Source organism: Aulonocara stuartgranti (genome assembly GCF_965226115.1).
Source record: "Aulonocara stuartgranti genome assembly, chromosome: 9".
In the NCBI taxonomy this organism is placed as follows: domain Eukaryota; kingdom Metazoa; phylum Chordata; class Actinopteri; order Cichliformes; family Cichlidae; genus Aulonocara; species Aulonocara stuartgranti.
The window spans coordinates 11,048,810-11,069,004 of NC_138960.1; the positions used below are offsets into that span (position 1 = coordinate 11,048,810).

The 20,195-nt window shown below is 41.8% G+C and overlaps 1 protein-coding gene across 2 annotated transcripts in view; it reads left to right on the forward strand.

Moving 5' to 3' along the window:
- Positions 1–20,195, forward strand: part of mmp16a (matrix metallopeptidase 16a (membrane-inserted)) — a 75,092-nt gene that overhangs the window by 45,219 nt on the left and 9,678 nt on the right. For both annotated transcript variants that reach the window (XM_082547001.1, XM_082547002.1), the window contains 3 exons: positions 2,955–3,116; positions 7,408–7,619; positions 19,002–19,140. In XM_082547001.1, coding sequence (XP_082403127.1) covers positions 2,955–3,116; positions 7,408–7,619; positions 19,002–19,140 — 513 coding nt within the window. The remainder of the gene's footprint in view (positions 1–2,954; positions 3,117–7,407; positions 7,620–19,001; positions 19,141–20,195) is intronic.

Here is a 20,195-nt window from a genome sequence, read left to right on the forward strand (position 1 = left end):
CACCTTTTTTATCTCTCTATGTATCCACTATATCAAATCTTTGTCTCCCCCCCTCTGTTTCCCCATTCTATAACTTTTTCTCTCACCTTCATCTCGCTTGGTTTCCCTCCTTGTGCACTGCTCTTTGTTTCTTTCATCTGGCTCCATCCTCTTCATCTACCCACGTCTGTCTAGGCGTCACCATTTTCTCTCTGGGCTCTCTGTAACTTCCAGCTGATAATTAGCCAGGCGGTACAAACTGCCTTAGCTTTGTTTGTGGCCCCGGGGTCGACAGGGCATCCCCATCTAACACAACGTGACTTACATAAGCAGCCGAGTCAAAGCGACGACACTGACCTCAGAGGGACCCGGGAGGCAGGAAGGCTGACTCAAGATTGAGCGATGGAACGAGATGGAGACGGAAAACGACAGAGACAGTTCTTCACTTAAGTCGTGCAACTGATGACCTGAGCATCTGTAGTGTCAGAACTCGTTGTGCAATAGCTCTCATATACTGTATTTCTCAATAAAACAGTCTATGATATATATATATATATATATATATATATATATATATATATATATATATATATATATACATACATACATACATACATACATACATACTGGAACAACTTACTACAGTCAATATTTTTTACTTTGTGACTGCCTAGTCTGTGAAAAGTTCCACATAAATAAACCTTTACTTGTTTACTAATAACCTTCTGGGTACTAAGGATCAGGTACGATGAGGTGACAGAGATCTGGTGTAAATGTAGTCGCATTAATATTACATATACAGTCAATAATTCCACTTTACTCACATATGATGTCAAAACGTGCTACACACATTTTTTTAACACTCCTCTGAGCTTCAAGTCTTTTTTGGTAAGAAAAGAAAAAGAGGTCAGTGAGTCAGTGAGTGCTGATGCGGTCAGTGAGTTATTAATATGATTTATGAAGTCAGAAATGATGCCAGTTAGTGTGGGTAAATCAAGCAAGCACGTGTACAGCTACACTAAGATCAAAATCTCTTCACAGACCACCATCACATTTGTGTGCTGTAACTCTACCGGCTATTTTCATAGAATTAATTAGATTTTTTCATTTTTTTTTTAGACTTAATTGTTCACTCTTACCCTTCTGCTTCCGCTGCTATCCCAGGAAACAACTCGGGCGGGGGGTGGAAGATCTTCAGCTGCAGAGCTGGCTCGCCCGATTTCCTCCTCAAATAATTCCTGAATCACTTAGCTGTATCTCTCTCCTCTTTATCTCCTTTCTTTCTCTCTGCCTCTCTTTATTTGCTATAAACCACATCTTCAGACACTTGTTCAATATTACAAGCTTGCATAAATTTTGCCTCAATTTCTACACTTCTCTAACTTTTACAAGCCATCTATTTTCATTGGACGACTTGGACTGAAACCCGAAGCTGTTTCAGCGAAAACCTGGGTATTAACGCAAGAGCTTTCCATCACGCCTATAAAGACCTGCTGACATTTATACAGTCAAATATCATTCATGAGGTCCCAATTAACCCGTTTCTCTGTTGTAGCCTTGTCCGTAAATTCCTAAGTATCGCACTGTACCTGCGATGAAGAGATCTAAATCTCAGTCTCTGTATCTGCTGAAGCGTTATTCATGTGACAGATTTGCAGCAGATAAGTGCCTCACTTTCGTAGGAACACCAATGAATAAGTGATGCTTATCCCCACTGAGTCTTGTTGCGATAAGGGGGGAGAAGAAAAAAAAAGCAAAGGTAAAACTGAAGAGAGATGGCAGCTTGGAGAGTGCAAAAGAAACCCCCCTCAAAACACATTAAATCCTTTTTGTTTTTTTCTTCCAGCCATTTTCTTCCACTAATCCAGGTTAGCATCGCAGGACGAGAGGCAGGGCACACCCTGGCCAGTCTGTCGCAGAGTTAACACAGACAGACAAGCTCAATTTAGAGTCACGAGTTGGCCTAACCCCATCTTTGTCTTTGGACTGTGGGAAGAAGCCAGAGTATCCAGAGCATACCCTTTTTGCTGCGAGGTGATGGTGCTCACCCCATATTTTTTTGTTTTTGACCAGTTTGACTCTAAACTCCAGCCGACCTTTGTCTAACTGCTATTACATTTTCATGCATAACGGTAAACCATAACTTTTTGTGTCTGACAGCTAGGAAAAAAAGCTTTCCTTTGAAGTTCAGCAATAACATATTGCAGCGTAAGACATCTCATTGGAATCAGGTTAATAGTTTCCCACAGACAGCCCGTGTATAGCCACAAATAATAGAAGACGTAGCAGTCTAACCCTAATTGTATGATGATGAGCTTCTTTATGGGTCAGATTCAAAACGCTGGCAGAACATCAGAGAGGAGGATGAGGAGGACTGGTTTTTGTTGTTGTTTTGGTTGCCAGTGACGTAAGTTGAGGAATAGGAGGCTTTCAATCCCAAATATCTCAGCTTTAATACAGCTAGGGTTGGGCTGGGGTTTGGCTGTTAGCCACAGAGAGTTTCTGAGTCGAGAGGTCAAGAACCCAGTGTAGTCTTCAGCTTACCGCAGCTAGAGACTAATTACAGTTCGCAGGGTTGCCTGTGCTCTTTGAAGTGCACTTGTATTTATTACACATGTATGTGTACGAGCCTGTGTTTCTGTCTGAAGATGGACTGATTAGGAGCGCAGATGGTGGATTATCTGTGCTCATGCATAGACCCTTATATATGTATGGATGCATATTGTAAGACACAGTCAGCTTTTCCCCTGTAGGGCTGCTGCTTATTTAAACACGACTGTACAAACTTTCAAAACTTGGCCTTATTTTGAGGGAACCTCTCTGGCACTAGAACAGGTGGACCATGACAAGCCACAATAACCCGGGGCTGACAAAGTTTTCTCTTTTCTTTTTCTTTTCGAATTCGCTTGTTTTCGTTTACGTCCAACAGCACTGACAGAGCTGCTCTCTCCTTCACTCTCTCTTCGTGTTTCTAGGTAACGATTTGTTCCTGGTAGCCGTCCATGAGCTTGGTCACGCACTGGGCCTCGAACACTCCAACGACCCCACAGCTATCATGGCTCCTTTCTATCAGTACATGGACACGGATGACTTCAAACTACCAATGGATGACCTGCTAGGCATCCAGAAAATTTATGGTAAGCCTTCTTTTTTTCTTTTTTTTATTTAAATTCAGCAATTTGTTAAGCAAACGCAGGACACAGCCAAGTATTAGAGTTTATCAGTGTGGTCTGAGGAGTTAGTCTTCAGGCTTTAGCTGTCATACAAGCAAGCCAATAACATACTAAGCATTCATAGTCATCTTCCTGTGACATATCAAGTCAGTAGACCATGTAAGAGCTCAACTATAAGTACACTGCCCAACACACCTAACCATATGAAGCTGGCATAGCTAAAGTAAGTCATCTTCCTTCACCTGGAGCTCTTGTTTTCTGCGTTATTGTAACAAACTTTCACAGTTACAGAAATAAGATTAAGACCAAGATTCAAATTAAGGCTCAAATACTTAAATTGAATTCAATTAAGACCTACATTTCCGATCATACTTCATCATCAGAGCGCCTACAGCACGCATCCCTCATCGACACACATTTGGAGTTGACAGACGCTGATTGCACAGTGCTTTGTCTTCTCATAAAGCTGATATAGCTCTGGGGCGGCAGTGTGAAATTCAATTTGACGGCAAAGGATTTATGGAAGCACCCACAGAGTTTGCTTCTTCGGTTTTTTCACTCGTAGTTGAATTAGTAGATTGCAGTGACAAAAATCAGTTATCAGTCTGGATACTTGTAATGATAATTCAGACGAGGCTGGCTTGTGGAGGCGGAAGCCTTAATGTTTAAATGTGTTATCGGGAGTGCCGATGCTGTCGTCTCAACCTCAGCTTGACATCTAAGTTCGGAAACGAGTCGTTGGCGAATGACAGCATCGTTCCTTACTGCTGTCGACACTGTACACCAGTCACACTCTGCTGAATGGCTGCATGCGCGCACACACATAGAACCTGCCATCTGCTTACATGGTCAGGGCACGTCCCTCTGGGAGTGACAGACCTGGGCAAGCGATTCAAATCTCTCTTCATCCCTCTCGTGTTTTATTCCTCTGCATTGCCCCTCCCTCCCTCTCCTCTGTGTCGTACCAAGAGTTGAAGGGCAGGACGACTGATGACAGCTCTGCTCTCAGCTTCGTACCCCCCACCCCCCTCGCAGTAATTGGCCTCCATGTTTTTTTCCACATGCCAGTGCCGGTGCTAGATGTGGTACTAAACAGGAGAAGAGGTGGGAGGTACACAGCTTACATCGAGTACAAGGTGATGCACTTAAGGTTGAGTAGGAAAAAAGTGCGACTTGGTTCTGTGTGAAGGTGAAGCGGTATAAGGAGATGTGAAGGAAATGCGAGTGAATTGGCGTTCATTTACAGCTGTTGGCTTGCAGTCTGGGAGAGTCGGGCACAATCATACGAGGAACTGTGGGAAGCTAAGAGCTGCTGAGGATCAGTTGACCTCTAGAGTTTTTGGACGTTTTGGCTTTGCTGCTTCTGTTTATTCCTTCAACTCTTTGAACCGTAGTCACAAAAAACACTGTAAAGTGCATTCGATATGTATTGACTTATGTGAATAAAAAGTTTGGCAGCTTGAAACTGTAAAGAATGAAGTACAGATCACATTCAAACCTATAGATGTGGCATTTCTGTCATGTAATCTTTTTTTCTTCCTGGACAAATCCAAATGTTCCCACTGGGCTTTGAACTTAATGACTTCCTGCGTTCTCAGAGCCCACTTCCTTTTTACAGAAGCAGCAGAGCTCAGGCACCATGATGTCGATGACTGGGATGACAGAAACAAAAATCATTAATGTTATTCAGGCCATAATTGTATTGAAATTCAGCTGAAGCCCTCAAACAGTAAACATGATTTAAAAGTTGGGCTGGAGTTTATATTTTTAGGACCTTTTAAAGAAAACAAAATGAGCTAAATCTAATTTTACATAAATAACTAAAGGGTAAATCTGCCTTAAACTTCTAAATGGCCGGATGCCCAACAAGAGCTGCATTAAATTTTAAAAGTCTCACATGTCTTATCTTTTAGGCCTCGTTAAATCTTTGTTTGATATTTTTCCTTTAAACCATGACCATTAGCCTGTGTCATAATTCCATTATGAACAATAAAACACTCCAATATTGATATTCTCATTTTCTGTATATGTTCACTCTTTGCACATTTATATCTTTAACCACACTAGCATGCTAAAAACAGGCGTCAGCATATCCACATTGCTAGTTGGTATGTCCACATAGATTGGCTAACATATCAGTAGTGACCCTGGAGTCAGCTACAGCAATAACACTATCCTTTACTACTCCACCATGACTGTCACGTAATACTTCTGAAGTTTCTCTGTCACACAGGCCTCCTGTTTCTGCACTTACATCTCTTCACATCCTGCTAATGGCTTTAGTAGTAGGGATGAGAGGTCAGCAGCAGCTGAGGTAGTGGTCAGGGAATTGCAACATGAGAAGGTGAAACCATGATGCAAATCGAGCCAAATATCAATAGTATCGATACTCATGCTGGTATCAGTATCGGATCGATACTAGTGTGATAGGATTGATTTTTTTTTTCTTTCTGTGCTCTAAATTCAGTATGTAGCCCACTAAAAATAAAATAAGTACCTCAAACATGCACTATGAAAAATGTCTGAACTTTTTGTGTTGAGTGTTTTACATAATACACAGTATTTATTTAAATCCAAACAGATCAGCAATATGAACGTGAACTACGAGTGGTTCATGAATGAATTCTGTGGTTATAAAGGCTCTCCAGCTCCTTTGTTCTTAGGCTGCATTGCTGGTTTTCATCTGTGTTCCACTAATATCTGTAAGTGTGGGAAGTTTGTCTCCCACTCCCACCCACAGAGTTCGCTGATTAGATTCCTGTTTCAAGTGCACAGATCGGTGGAATTAGCTGATTGGTCCAGCCAGTCACCACAGTACTGGTGTAACACGTGGGCCACCTGGACATCTCCAGTAAATTAACAACAGCCAGATGCTGAAATTACAGGGTGACCAAAAGAGCCAAAATCTGCCCCCAAAAAAAGCTGTGTTTATCTTTTCTTGTCGTCGGTTTACCACAATGTAGCTGCAAGTACACATTTGCCTGTTTGTTTACACGTCCATCTGACTGTGAATCTCCCCCATGCTTACATAACTTCAGAGTACTTTGGCTCCACTAATCTGCGATGTATTTCAGGGGATTAACTTCAGTCAGTGAATGGAATCACTCTCGTGTAGACCCGCTGATCAGTTTTGTGGACTGGGTGATGGCTTAATCCTGCGATTGTCTGGTTTGTCAACTACAGATGGATGACACATTAAAGGAAGAGCCAACGTAAAATGTCTAAGTAGCCACTATATGTTGCCAGGACAGCTTCAGTGGGCCTTGGCATTGATTCTGCAAGTCTGTGAACGTCTGCTGAAAGAATGGAAGGCCATTAAAATCATACATTTTATCTGATTAAGGTGAGGTCTTTCTGTCACGTTATGGGCTGAATATTGGTCTCTGTTGGCAGACTGTAGGGATGTACGGATCGAAACGTCTACCTGCAGAAAGCGTCTGCTGCCAGATAGAGGCTAGCGTGCCAAGTATGTGGTGTTATTGTTGGTCCAATCAGTCAGCAAAATTATAAGCACAAAGAGCTGACGTGAAATGAGCGTCTGTACTTTTAAGACTGCAATTTTCTATCTTTGGAAGTCTGCACGGGATCTCGTTAGCACAGGTTGAAAACAACTCTAGAAAGCTCTGCGCAGGCAAATACCTGCGCAAACGTGACACAGGCACAGTACCATGGAACAAGCGTTAGTCTTGTCACAGTCTTGTCTTCCTCAGTCTGTCTGCACCTCATCCCCTTACAGTCACAGAGTGCGTTAATCATGCAGCGTCATGCGTTATTCATAGGCAACGCCCATTTGTTATTAGCCACTGCCTCAGTGTGCATAACTCCTTTCCCTTTATCACGTACAGTAATTCATGAATTTGGCATGAAATCACATGATCTACATTTATTAAACCTAATTCTGCTCTGATGTTTGTTTGTGTCTTTATAGCGTATGATATTATGCTTTGCTAAGCTGAATCTCTAAACTTGGCAGCGTTAACATCTACCCACTGATTTCTACCCACTGACCTCATCTTGTTTATCCGTGGACTCCTTTCTCTCTCATATCTTTGTTGAGTCCTCGTTGGCAGCCTTCATCACTTCTTACCTTTGTTTGTTTGTTGTTGTTTTTCCAAGTGGCACCACCAAACTTGGCTTGAACATTCGTTTCTCCTGCAAGATCAGAGTGCTGGTTAGCTTCAACTGGTGAAGTAATGAAAAAGCAAAACAACATGTTGCGGAGACGTATAAGATGTATTTCTCTGACTCCCCGCAGGGCCGCCCGATAAACTCCCCCAGCCCACCAAGCCTTTGCCAACGGCGCCCTCTCCTCGCTCCCATCCTCCTTCGGACCCTCGTAAACAAGACAGGCAGACGCAACTCCCAATGCTGCCTACGCGACCGTCGCAGCCCAATGCTAAACCCAACATCTGCGATGGAGGCTTCAACACCCTGGCCATACTGAGAAGGGAGATGTTCGTCTTCAAGGTAAAACAACAGCATGTGATATCACAACAAAGCTAGGGGCTCTTCACGTTTGGTTTGTTTCCAGCAATCTCAAGTTTTTAACCCAAGAGCTGTTTTTTTCTTTTACCAATAGCCTGGATCTCTTAGCTGTGTGGGAGCACAGAAATCATTGTTCCCAGTCCAAATCACCACTGAGCTAGAAGAGACTTCATCCCTGCACCATACGTCTGGGTGTAATACATAACTTGACTAGCTGATAACACCAACACAAGAACAACCTGGCCCTACAGTCCATCTCTGTTAGTCTTAATTAAGACCAACAGAGAAAAATTGTGATAAATATTTTATTAAATATATGAAAACACAATTAATAATAAATACATGAAAATACACTGGGAATCCTACTAACAAGAGGGCTCAATTTCAGACTGATAGCAGCCCGGCTCGGTCTTATGGTAGGATTCATGACAGGTCATAAGGTCAGTGTTAGCATGCTCAACAATCTCATTTTGCAGCACGAAATAACTGAAGTAGAAAACTTTATCTAATCGGATTAAACAGATATTGACAAAGTTTAGCTTTGAGGATATAATCTCCATTTGAAACAACAATATTGTAAATATGTATTATAAATCTGTGTAATATAAAATGTGTAATCGTTTAATACACAATAGTACATATAATAGGATCTAATATATACATGATTTTAAATTGATTGCATCCTGCTTGTTATCATCAGCTACTTTTTTGGTTTTGTTTTTTAAAGTTGGGTTGTAGTTACATGCAGAATAAATTGCTGTAAGTTTGGAGGATTATCTAAATATTATTACCTAAATAAGAGCTTTTTCTGTTATTCTGCTTCATGTTTGGCATGTGCATAGTGTGGAAAAACTTCACTTGATGGTAATATAAGTTATTTCACAGTTTCACAGTGCGGTTCTAGCTTGTGGAAATACTGTGGAACCTGTTCTGTTCTCTTGAAGCTGTTGCCTCTGTATTTTATCCCATTATTAAAGAGGCTATTATGTCTGAAGGAAGACTTCCTAGTTAACTTGGGGTCTATTGAACTAGAATTTACAAAGAAGGAAAGGCATGCAGTGCACAGTAGAATACAGTTTCTCCTTCTCTAGAGAAGCTCAGCTTGGTTTTCATTCCAGTACAAGAGAAAAAACACACATCTTTATCCTTGGTCTTAGCTTGTGAGAGCGAGACCTTGGCAACATGCAGTAAGGAACAGAGAAAAACCCTGGGGCTGCACAAAGCTGTCCTGTGTTCTCCACAGAAAGGAGAAAGAGTGCCTCTAATGCTTTATGTGAGTGTGACTGTATTTTCTGTGGATATAAGTAGACAGTATTCATTGGTTAAATAAGAGACTTGTGGAGCCAGAGTAAAACCAGTTTTCGTCCTCTCTGCACCCCTCGCTGCAACTTTCTTCTTGTTGACTCAAAAAATAAATTTAAAAAAAAAGGACTCGTGGAGCTGAAGCTGCTGCCTGTAAGGATATTTACCCAAAATTAGACTGGAAGCCCACACTGAGCCTGGTTTGGCTGTGGAAACAATACCTGCTTGTCACAGTAGTCTAGTCCAGCCTCTCTCTTTCACATGGTGCCTGCAGCAGCAGCTACTGTCAGCCTTCATTACTCCCAGGGCAACAGCCTGTCCTGATGGAGTGATGAGGATCATGGGATGTCTACAGAGCTCAGAGGTAGTGCTGAGATAAAAAAGATGTTCAGCAATCAGCCAAATGTTTTATGACTTTAGGAAGTGAAGGAGAAAGGCTCTAAATATCTGTCCCAGTGATCCCAGCGTCTGAAATTAAAATGTGGTTCACTGCTGCAGAAGTTTCCTGGTCTTAATTTATCACATTGGTCGTCTCAAGCATGACTTTGATATTGTTTATATCTAATCTGTTTATATATCCAAGCATTGTTTTTTCTCAGTTGTTAAGGTTCAAAATTGGGGATGGAAACAAGAGAAAAAACCACAATAACAACACTGGTCCGGTCGGGTTGAGTCAAACGATGATTTTAATGAACACACGCTAATCTACATAATAATTCACAATCTTTAATTCGGGGTATAACATGGCATAAAATAACACTACAATCCAACACAGTCTACATGAATATTTCGGGGTTTTTTTTAAATTTATGGCTACCTATATATTTACCTTTGCCAAAGAGGTTATGTGATTGGTTTAGTTTGTTTGCAGGATTCAGGATTATTGAAAAATTATTATTCAGAAACAACAGTTTTGCAGAGGTGGGGCTTGACCCACAGACTATATTTATTTATTACAATTAAATATCAATTAAAATGGGAAAAAAACAGTGAGGTGAGAAATCATCCTTATATTCACAAGAAGGTTTCAGACACAAACCTGGATTCTTCTGGATCAAGAGACTCTATTGATGCTCGGTGTTGAGTGAATTTTCAGCCTTGGTGGAAGGATGCTGTGTATGTGCTCCGCTGCTTTACTGTGAGGACCTAAAACAAGGGATGTCATGATTTTATTGTTATGAGCCAACCATTTCATATAACTCACACCTTACAATTGTAGGATATTGTTGATCTCAGCACTGTGCTGAAGATGTGTAAAGCACAAAAGAATCTGCTTCTAGAGGCTCTTTAAAATTAGACACTAGTATGTTTAAAAGGCAGGGGTCAGTGTAAATATTGGAAAGATGTATTTCTGTAAAAGGGGTAAACGTCCTTGGCAGTTGTGATGAGGACACACGATAGCTCCGAACATTGTGAATGAATTCTGCTAGAACTTTGTAGGGGTGTAGAGGGGGTCATGCTAAAATTTGGCTTCCATCCACCGACATCTTCAAGCTCATCCTCACGATTTATTGGTGGAAAACTGACAAAAAGGCTCGTAACTTAGAAAGTACGATTCTTAGTGTGGTGTATATTGTCAGCATATAGTAAGTACTGTTGACAGATTTAAAATAGCATGTCACATTTGACCTCTGACATCTCCTTTAAAGCCAATAGATTAATCTGAAGGTCAAAGTGATAATAATGCTATTTGGAACTATTGAAACCTGCCATTGTTTGCATTGACAACATACAGGTGATGATCTATGCTGATTCTAAATGCCATGTCACCTTGGACCTCTGACCTCTTCTTCAAGGTCAAATAAGGTCAAACTTTTGTAAAAATGGCTTTTATCTTTAAATGAGGCTAAAATTTTACTGCCTTTGTTTATGCTGGCAACATTTAGGAAATGATATTGTCGATGCCTTCTGCTAAGGTGATCCCAAAATGTGTTATATCTTTAAAGTATCGTCAGGAGAAGGAGAATGAGCTTCCTAGTTATATAGATAATAATAACAATAAGCTGAAGTTAATAATGTCCAGTTATTTATAAATGAATACCTGTTATAAAAGGCTGTAAGTGTAATAAGCTAAAGTTTTAGCCTAAACCCTTTGCTCAGTAATTTTTTGTATTGATTTCATTTTTGTGTATTGCTAGGATTTATTTACTTATATTTACACTTTCAAAATAAAAGAATCATTTTTATTATTGTATGTTCCAATAGTTCTCCAGGATGCAATGGACCTGCAGAGATGTGATGGTTTGTGGGGAGAGAGCCCATTTTAGCAAACAGATATTAAAACGATAAGGAGCATTTTGATGAAGTCATATTTCAGCTGTTTCTTTTGTGTCGCACTTGCTGCTCATCTGTACACTGCAGCCTTGTTTTGTTACGCATCATTTGGCTTAGTCCCGTCACTTTTCTATTAAGCACTGTATTATCAATTGTTTCATAATTCACAAACTCTGTAACGTAAAGCTGTGATGTATGATAGCTTATGTGCACAGTGCTTGAAAAACAACCCGTATGCAAAAGACATCATGTTTGCAATTTGTCTTAGTTAATGATAGTGTGATAAATAAGCAGGGGAACCTGTAATTGCTCGGCTTAAGTGGGCATCCACTTATGTTAAATTGGCATGGTGCTTCCATTATTTTGTTGGCTTTCAGCGTTTCGCTGGCACCGCCTCACATTTTCCTAAACATCCCGGGGAGCGAAGGGGAAAGATTTGCAGAACACATGTAAGCGTAGCTGTAAATCCACTGTGTTCACATCGTTAAGACCACCAGCAATATCAGAGTCATGATGATTTGTTCTCCCCTTAGAGTAATCTGCGTCTCAGCCCGTGAATCAAGTGTGTTTAGTGAAGTGAAATGAATAAGGGAGCACGGGTTTGACTTGGATTCCATCTCCAAGTGTGCTTTTCTGGAGGAGCAGGTGGTCCTAATATTTCTTGATTCTCAGTGAGTATTTTGCCAACTTTCTGCGAGCAGACTGACGTATCGTGTTAACGCCTCTTTCCTCCTGGTAGATGAAGCTGCCCAACTGTAAAACAGTTTATCTGGAATCATAATTAGAGATGTTTGGATTACTCCGGACTCTGATAAATTCCCTTCAGAACCAGCCAATGTACACGCACGAGTTTACAGACTGGCTGCAGCGATGGCTCGCTGAGTTTTCAGGGGGTTTTTAACTTCACAAGGCTGATTTGTTCTTTACTTGATTGTTCGATTGATTCCTTGCTTGGTTACTTTGCTCTGCGGGTCCATTTGGCCCCGCATAACTGGGTTGTATTCACCATCCCAGCTTGATTGTTTTGGAAAACCAAAGGCCAGTCGATCCCAAGTCATTATAGCAGAGATCTCAGCGGTCCCGCCGCCCCTGACAGGTGGTCCAGCAATGTAAAGTAGGGAGCTTTAAAGTGAAGGTGATCTGGTGAAATTCACTGGGAGCAGTGGGGTTTTCAGTGCAATTTCATTGTTGATATGCATCATAGTAGGCTTTTGCAGCTCATTGTTAGAGCAATTCAGAGCTTGGATTTCTTTTCACATGGACCCGCTGCTCTGCAAAAGGAAAAATAGGCTGCAGGAAAAAGTATTGTTGTATTTAAAATGATCATTCAGGGCAGAACTCTGATGAGGATGTATGTCGAAACTTTGGATATCGCAAGTATTCTGTTTTAAAACATATAGGAGGCTACAGGTTTGTATACGGAACATCTCTTATCAAACCAGGATATTTGGATGATTGCTGTCGGATACTCATCAAATATTTTTGCTGTTCTAGACCTTCAGATGCTCACAGAACAGGTATTCTTAACGAGTGGCACTAAAACAGCAGCAGAAAACAGTGAATCAAGAGCGACAACGTTGCCGTGCAGAGACAGAGGTTTCTGTTTTTAGAAAATATTCACATGTTCCACCTGTGAATTTAAAACGGAGAGCAGATTATCAAAGACTCGCTGGGAAAAATGTTCCACTTTCACGTAACGTTACAGATTCAGGATCGATGAGTAACATTCAGGGCTGAGACGCCCTGATTGTGGCTCTTTATGACGCAGAAGTCCTTGTTATAAAGAATGCTGGGATAGACTAGTCTTTCAAGCAGTGCTGAAAGATGTCTGATTTATACGGGTTAACATTAATCTACACAGCCAGGCCGGGAGTCATGCTTGTTAAAGGTGGTTTTTTTACGGTGGCTCATTTTTCTTTCCTAGTGAGGTGACACGGGGTCACCCGGGGTTCACCGATGACTTCACAGATCCAGTGTCAACGGTAAATGCCCCGTAAAGCTACAAAGTTACTGTTGTTTTATGGTCGCAGCCACTTCAGGTTCAACTTTCTGTGAACCCGCAGGCCATATGCTCTCCCACCGGAGCTGGAAGCAGCACACACATTCATGTATATGCATGCGTACACTGGTGAAGAGTGCTTTCTCGGGCTTTAATTGCAACCAGTTTTTTCCCGCTGTACCGCAAACGTGCCCGCGTGTGACGCTTATGCTGTCTGACAACAAGCAGACCAAAAAAAAGTTTCCAGGAGTTCATTCAATTCCCATCAGGCTTGGATTGTAGTAAAATATGGATGGAGTCTCAGACATCATAATTAAAGTTTGGATTTGGGTTTATGGCTCACTGCTGTCTTGTCAGTTTTTAGAGGCAGAAAATCCAAACAGGGATTTGAGGATTTTAACTAAACATTCCCTACAACATGCTTTTCTTATAGCTGCAGTATTGCCTTTATGGAGCAAGAATTCAAAACAAGGATGCAAGGATTACAAAAAGGGAAATTACTGTGCTCATGCTTTTCTTTGTGCTATAAGGTTTCTTTTTTTCCCAAAGTAGTTTTTATCCCTAAAGCTAATTTTTTTTATTAAAGCTCACTGTTCAGTAAAACCTCTCTGTGAAAGCGGTGCTATAGAAATTGTTGTAGCTCTTGTTAGGTGATAGTTTAAATCTCCAAATTCATTTCACCCACTATGTCTCTGCTGTCGTTTAACAGTGACTCATTATGTTCGGACACTTGTAGCTGCATTACAAGGACAGGATTAGAGCCTTTTGTTGTGCCCACATGCAGGTATACGTTTTTTCCCCTACAGGTCTATATATAAGCTTCCACCCAACACTCGACACACTAATGCTTTCATCTACTCTAGCTTCCATTATTGGTGCGTTGCCCGTTATATAGACATATAATAAATGGAAACTACCACCCCTCTCGCCCACTCACTGAGGGACACTTCCTTCCTTCGTGTGGACAGATATAGAGCAGGGGATTCTGCCGCGGGGCGCCTCGCTGTTCAGGATTGCCGATGCCGGAGCCACGCTCCTTGACTATGACATCCATTAATGAGAAAGCAGTTGCCAAATGGGCAGTAAGCTGTCGTGTCTTCTTAATATCTTTTTGAGCAGTGAAATGAAAAGCAAGAGAGAGAGAGAGAGTCCAAAAATAGCGCGCGTCTGGAGTGGATTTTTAATGCCACCAATTCAGTTTTTGGACAATTGTAAGACTTCTTTTTCAGGTGTCCTGAGAATTCAAAGAGAAAGAGAGATGAAAAGCTGAACACCACTCTCGTGTCTAATTTTAATCTAAAGCCTCTGGGTGATTAGCTTAGCTTAGTTTAACTGAGCAGAAAGATGAGAAGCAGGGGGGAAGCAGCCAGCTTGGGCATGCTCAAAGGTAACAAACCCCCTACCAGCACCTCTGAATTTCACTTAATAATGTGTTATGTGTTATCATTTGTTTTAATCTGTACCCACATTCCAGTTTGAAATGTGCCGGCCGCTTGCCCATTTTCTAATCTTTATGTTAAGCTAAGCTAACTCTCTGATCCTTTTCTCTTACCATATGTTTAATGTCCTCCTGTGAGATTGGTACCTAAGTGCTTCAGAGCAGGAATGTCAAACTTATTTTATATCAAGGGGCCACGTACAGCCCACTTTGATCTCAGGTTGGACAAGAGGAGTTAAACTTGACTTTCTGTCAACCTACAGACATTTAACTACTAATTTAATCCCTGTGATATCTTAATATAAGATGAAGAAGTGTAATTTTAACAGCACATCTCAGCTTTTTTGCATAAAATTATAGAAAAAGTTCTGCTCACTAAGCAGAAAGTCATTCTGTGGTTTATCTATTCTATCTTTGGTGTAGCAAATACAGGTACAAATTTATGCCATCCATCGTATTTTCCATTATAGCCATTGCTCGGCCAATTCTAGTCCCTGGGCCTTATGTTTGACACCCCTGCTTTTTAGCCTTTTTAGCAGCGGCAAATTTCCCCATGATGACATAGTTTTTCCCGAAACATAAACACACCTAGTTAAAATAAACAGTTGCAATTGTTGTTTCCCATGAAATCACTTTTTGTTCTCTAAAAAATACGACTGAAGTTTATTTCAGAGTATAAAATTGCAGAAACTGATAACACAGCCAGTCATTTTGGCAGTTTGATGCCGGAGCTGCTAAACACCGTTCTGCACTCTTGACTTTGGGGATGGAGGCTTACATCGTGCACAGAGCGCCACGCTGACATTTATTGGATTGGAAAATGTCCCCACAAAGATGAACTGTAAAGCTGGCGTATTAGAATTAAAATCTAACGGAAAGAAAGAGCTGCAGGTTGAGAAGTGAAAGCTGCCGTGTTTTGTTGCGCTGATGAAGGTCGCGCTTCATTATTTACAGCAGTTACAGTTACGTCCCTGCAGTCTTGCTTCTTGGCCTTGAGCACATGTATGAAATGAATGAATGAAACAGCTTTTATTTGTCACTAGCAGGTTGCCCTGCAGCGAGATGGAAACCTCCCCATTTCCATTTCCATGTAGAAGGCGTACAAAATGCATCAGCGCACATGTATTTAAGAAAAATCTTCTAGAGTTCAGTTCCTCAGCGAACAGAGTAGACTTCAGCAGATAGATAACTGCGACCTTAATCCTCATCCGTCTGAAATATTTGCACCCGTGCTCTGCTGACGACTCAAGCCGAGTGCGTGCGTCATGTTAGACGAGTGAGAGGTCAACGCGGCTGTCATCCAGATATCACTGCCTGTCATATTCTCACCTCTTCTCTCAGCACATAAACACAAAAGGCGGCAGCAGATGCTTACCCGGGGCTGACGTGGGTGTCGAGGTTTTTAGGTTTAACCTCATTTTTACACAACAAATTCAAAAAAGCGTTGATCTCTCGGAATAGCTTCATTGTCTCCACTTGTTGTTCTTTGCTAATAACAGGGCGGTCTACTTGCTCTTTTGTCCTTTGCAGAAAGATTTCACGCCGGTTCTTTTCATTTTCATTGATTGATAAGTATTTATGCAGTGTTCAACGATTTGAGTCACTTCTTAAATGTGCCGTGTTCTTGTTTTTCATTCCTGTGTTGGCGCTTTACGTCGGGGCAAAGTCTGTAAGTCATCAGCCTCGAACTTTCTAAGAGTCTGATTGAGTCATGTACCCAGCATGCCGCTGTGAAGGGTCGGCGTGTGAACGCGTAGTGTAATTCACACCAGTGTGTTTCAGCTCGGCTCACAAAGATTAGTGATGCTGAGTTGTTTTGAATCTCTGTAATCGTTTTTTTGCCCCTCGCTTTCTAATCGTCTCGTGTCACTTGGTTACCATTTTATGTTGTGATTTTATGGTCGTTTGCATCGCTGGTCTTATTATGATTTTCTGGATCTCTGTACACGTCTGACGCCACTTTGCTGTTGTTGTTGTTGTTGTTGTTGTGTTCTCTTTGTGGTCATTTTGTGTCACTTGGTTGTCATTTTATGGCTGTTTTGCATCTTTTTGTGTAACTTTGTTCACTTGCACGCTTTACTAATCATTTTGCCTACATATGCAATTGTCTTGGATTTCTGTACATGTTATTGCATTTTTTTGTTCTTTTGCATTTCTTTCTCATTTTTTGGTGTCACTTTTATGATTTTTTTGCATCTCTTTGTAGTCATTTCGAGTTTTTTTGGCTGTCTGGGCACATTTGGCTTCACTCTGTTGTTGTTTCGCCTCTTTGTAGTCATTCAGTGTAATGTTATGGCTGATTTGCGCCTCATTTTAGTATTTTGCACCACTTTAAATCTCAAGTGATACTTGAGGCTGTTTTGTTTGTTGAATCTATCAGTCATCAATAATCTTCCCCACCCCTACTAGTAGCAGACACCAAAAGATATTCCCACAGGTCAGGTGTCAATGCTGCGGTGGTTCAGAGCTGTTAAGGTGGAACGAGGAGGATCCGAGCATTAATTAGGCACACGGTTTTAGTCGGGATTGCTGATTGGTGTCTCTGTGTAATGATTATTTGCCAGTCATCTTGCGGCAGAATCCTCATGAATTAATGCGCTAAACAGATACCTGTTCATTTCAGAATTAATGAAGTGCAAAGTGCTCTCCATCGTGTGTGTGTGTGTGTTTTGTTGATTTGTCAGCTCAGCAGGTCAGGTACTTCATGCAGTACACCAGTGTGTTGTGCAGTATTGATTTTGCCAACAAAACACTCGGTTCAGCTGTCGGCGAGGCAGTTTGGGATCCGCTTCGCAAACTTTCCTCAGCACAAAAACTCATCGGTAGAACCAGATTTTTTTTATTTATCCAGGAGGGCAGAATTTATATTCCTGTAGAAACCAGATTTGAATTCAGCCTCATCGCTCTGAATGCATCGTCATGTGCCACGAGACTGTATACTTGATAAACTCGGTACCGCCCTTTTCCTCAAAGCGGAGAGCGGTGTGATATTTCCATCTTTCGCTAAGACTGAACTCGCTCTGATTATTCTGAACGTTCCTGTAATTGAGAAGCGCCTGCTGAAATTTTCTACAAGTCGCCCGAGCTTTGTTTTCAGAGTGGGAGTGGGAAGTTGGGGCAGGCGGGAGAAAGAACATTTTCCCTTTTTATAAAGTCAAAAGGACTCAAATGGCTCGGATTTCACAGTTTTGATCTGTTTTCAATTACTCGGCCGGGCCGCGTACAGAAGAAAATGCTGAACAACTGAAATCTATGGAGGCAGTAGGTGTGGAGCGAGAGTGGGAGAGGAGAGGAAAAAGCAGAGGAACTGGAATGAGAGACAAGGGGGAAATGAAAAGAAAGAGGAGGACGAGTCCAGGGAGAGTGCAGAGTCCCAGAGAAACAATTGGATTAGACAAAGAGAGAGAAAGAGAGCTGTGCAGAGAGTCTTTGATAAATTGGCTGTTTATTTAGCTTTCGCTGTGAATGAGGCAGGGTGCGATGATGTGCTGTCTCCCCTGCATCCCTCGCTACGAGGTCGGGCTTTTTTGGCCCGAGCGCCCAGCGTGTTAAGGAGGTGCAATTGGCCATTCATTGCCAAAGGGTGGGACATCTTTCTGAGTCCTAATGGCTTTTGCAGCTGTGTCTCTCCCCGGCTCCCTCTGTTATCAAGTTTCATCCAACATCAAAAAGACACACCTTCCACTTGTCCCCCCCGCCCCAAAAAAAAAGAAGTCAGCCCCTTGGGTCCTCATAAAGCTCCTGACTATCACTTTTGCCCCTGTTACTTGATGGTTTTCCCAGCATGTTCTTCAGGCTCTGCATGTGTAGCGACAGTCGCCGAGGCTTTCCAGACAACCTGAGAAAGCACATGTGTGTCTTAAAAGCATCACGGCTGTCACCAGCAGGCTTTGTTGCATGAGCAGCAAAGCAAGGCGCTGGCCTGAATTCAGCGTATCAGATAGATTCACTGCCAGCTGTGTCACTATATGCAGAAATTCCTTATAGCTGTAGTTTGTTTCTGTTCTTAGATCAGGGCAGCGTGTTGTTTGGGATCTTAGAAACATTCATGTGCATTTTTTCCTACTTGATCTTCTGATGATGTTTTTCACACATGCGTGCGTCTTATTCTCTAGAACACACTGGATTCTTCCTGTGATTGCTGCTGCACTGAAAGAGGAAAGCTAAATCTTCGCTAAGCGGGCTTTTTGTTGGGTTTTTTGTTGGGGTTTTTTGCCAAAAAGGCCTTTATAGGATGACGGCAGACATCATGCTTTCAACTTCTAAGGGTATATTCTACCTCTGACAATCTGTGTGTCAGACCTTTAAAGGTTCTCATTTATTCCTAACATAGTCCTCTGTTCCCTTTCAGGACCACTGGTTTTGGCGGGTGAAAGATAACTCTGTAATGCAGGGATACCCCATGCCCATCCGAATGTTCTGGAGAGGCCTGCCGCCCAAGATAGACGCAGTCTATGAGAACAGCGAGGGCAAGTTTGTCTTCTTCAAAGGTGAGTCCTTTACACTCCACCACCATCACTGTTTATTAAAGCTGTTTTTCATTACAGGCAAAGCATCATAAAGCTTTTTATCTGATCCTGCAGTGCTGTAGCCCAGTTGCCTCCGTGCAGTCCCGGCTTACAGTAGCTCCATGTCTGCTCTGTTATCCCTACAAGTCATCGTCTTGTATAAGCTGGACGCTCATTCCTCCTATATTCAATTTCCATGTGTGTATGTTGAAAATAGAGGGATTTTTTTATGTTATCATGCTCCCTCTGAGCACTGCAGAGTTTAGTGCAAGTCTGGGGAGGATTAAAGCAGTTGTTTTGCTTTGGTAGGAAAGTTTACCACAAACAGTTTTGCCTTTTAATAATGCATGTGTTGCATTTTTCTGCTCCAGTGATGTATTTTCATATAAAATCGTCCACTGCAGTTAAACACAATCTGTATGCACAGGTCTAGGAAATCACTGGAACAGCATGTGCAAGGAGAGCCTCGCCGCTTGATGAGACGTGATTTTAATTGTTCTTCTTTCTTTTTTTTTTTGCTTTGCTGAAAGATTTGTCTTCACATTCAAATCTAGACTGAGCCCCCAAAACACAGCTTTACGACTAATTATGTCTGAAGCTGCAAAGCCACTTAAAAGAAGCAGCAAACAAACACGGCCCTCGTATTTGCATACACACAGAGAGGACGGGAGGCAGGGAAAGGCGGGGAAGGAAGGGTGTTGATGAAAGGAGACGTAGGTAACAACGAAACTCTGCTGGGATGATAAAAAAAAACTACAAATCTTCTCTCAAACTCGTTTCTATTTCCAACACCAAACAATTCCTGGAAATGCAGACTGCTGGTCCCGGGTGTGCCACGAGCTCTGCAAGTTTGATTTCGCTGCCTTCTCCTCCACCCTGCTCTTTACTGGGCAGCGGTGGAGTTAGAAAATTCATACTAACAGAATGCCTTTTTTCATTTGAACACATGCAGCTGATTTCCCAGAAGGCCTTGTTCTGACTGTCACCATTTGGAAGAAAAATTAGGAAGAAAGTCGGTCAGAAAGCAGAAGGCGGCA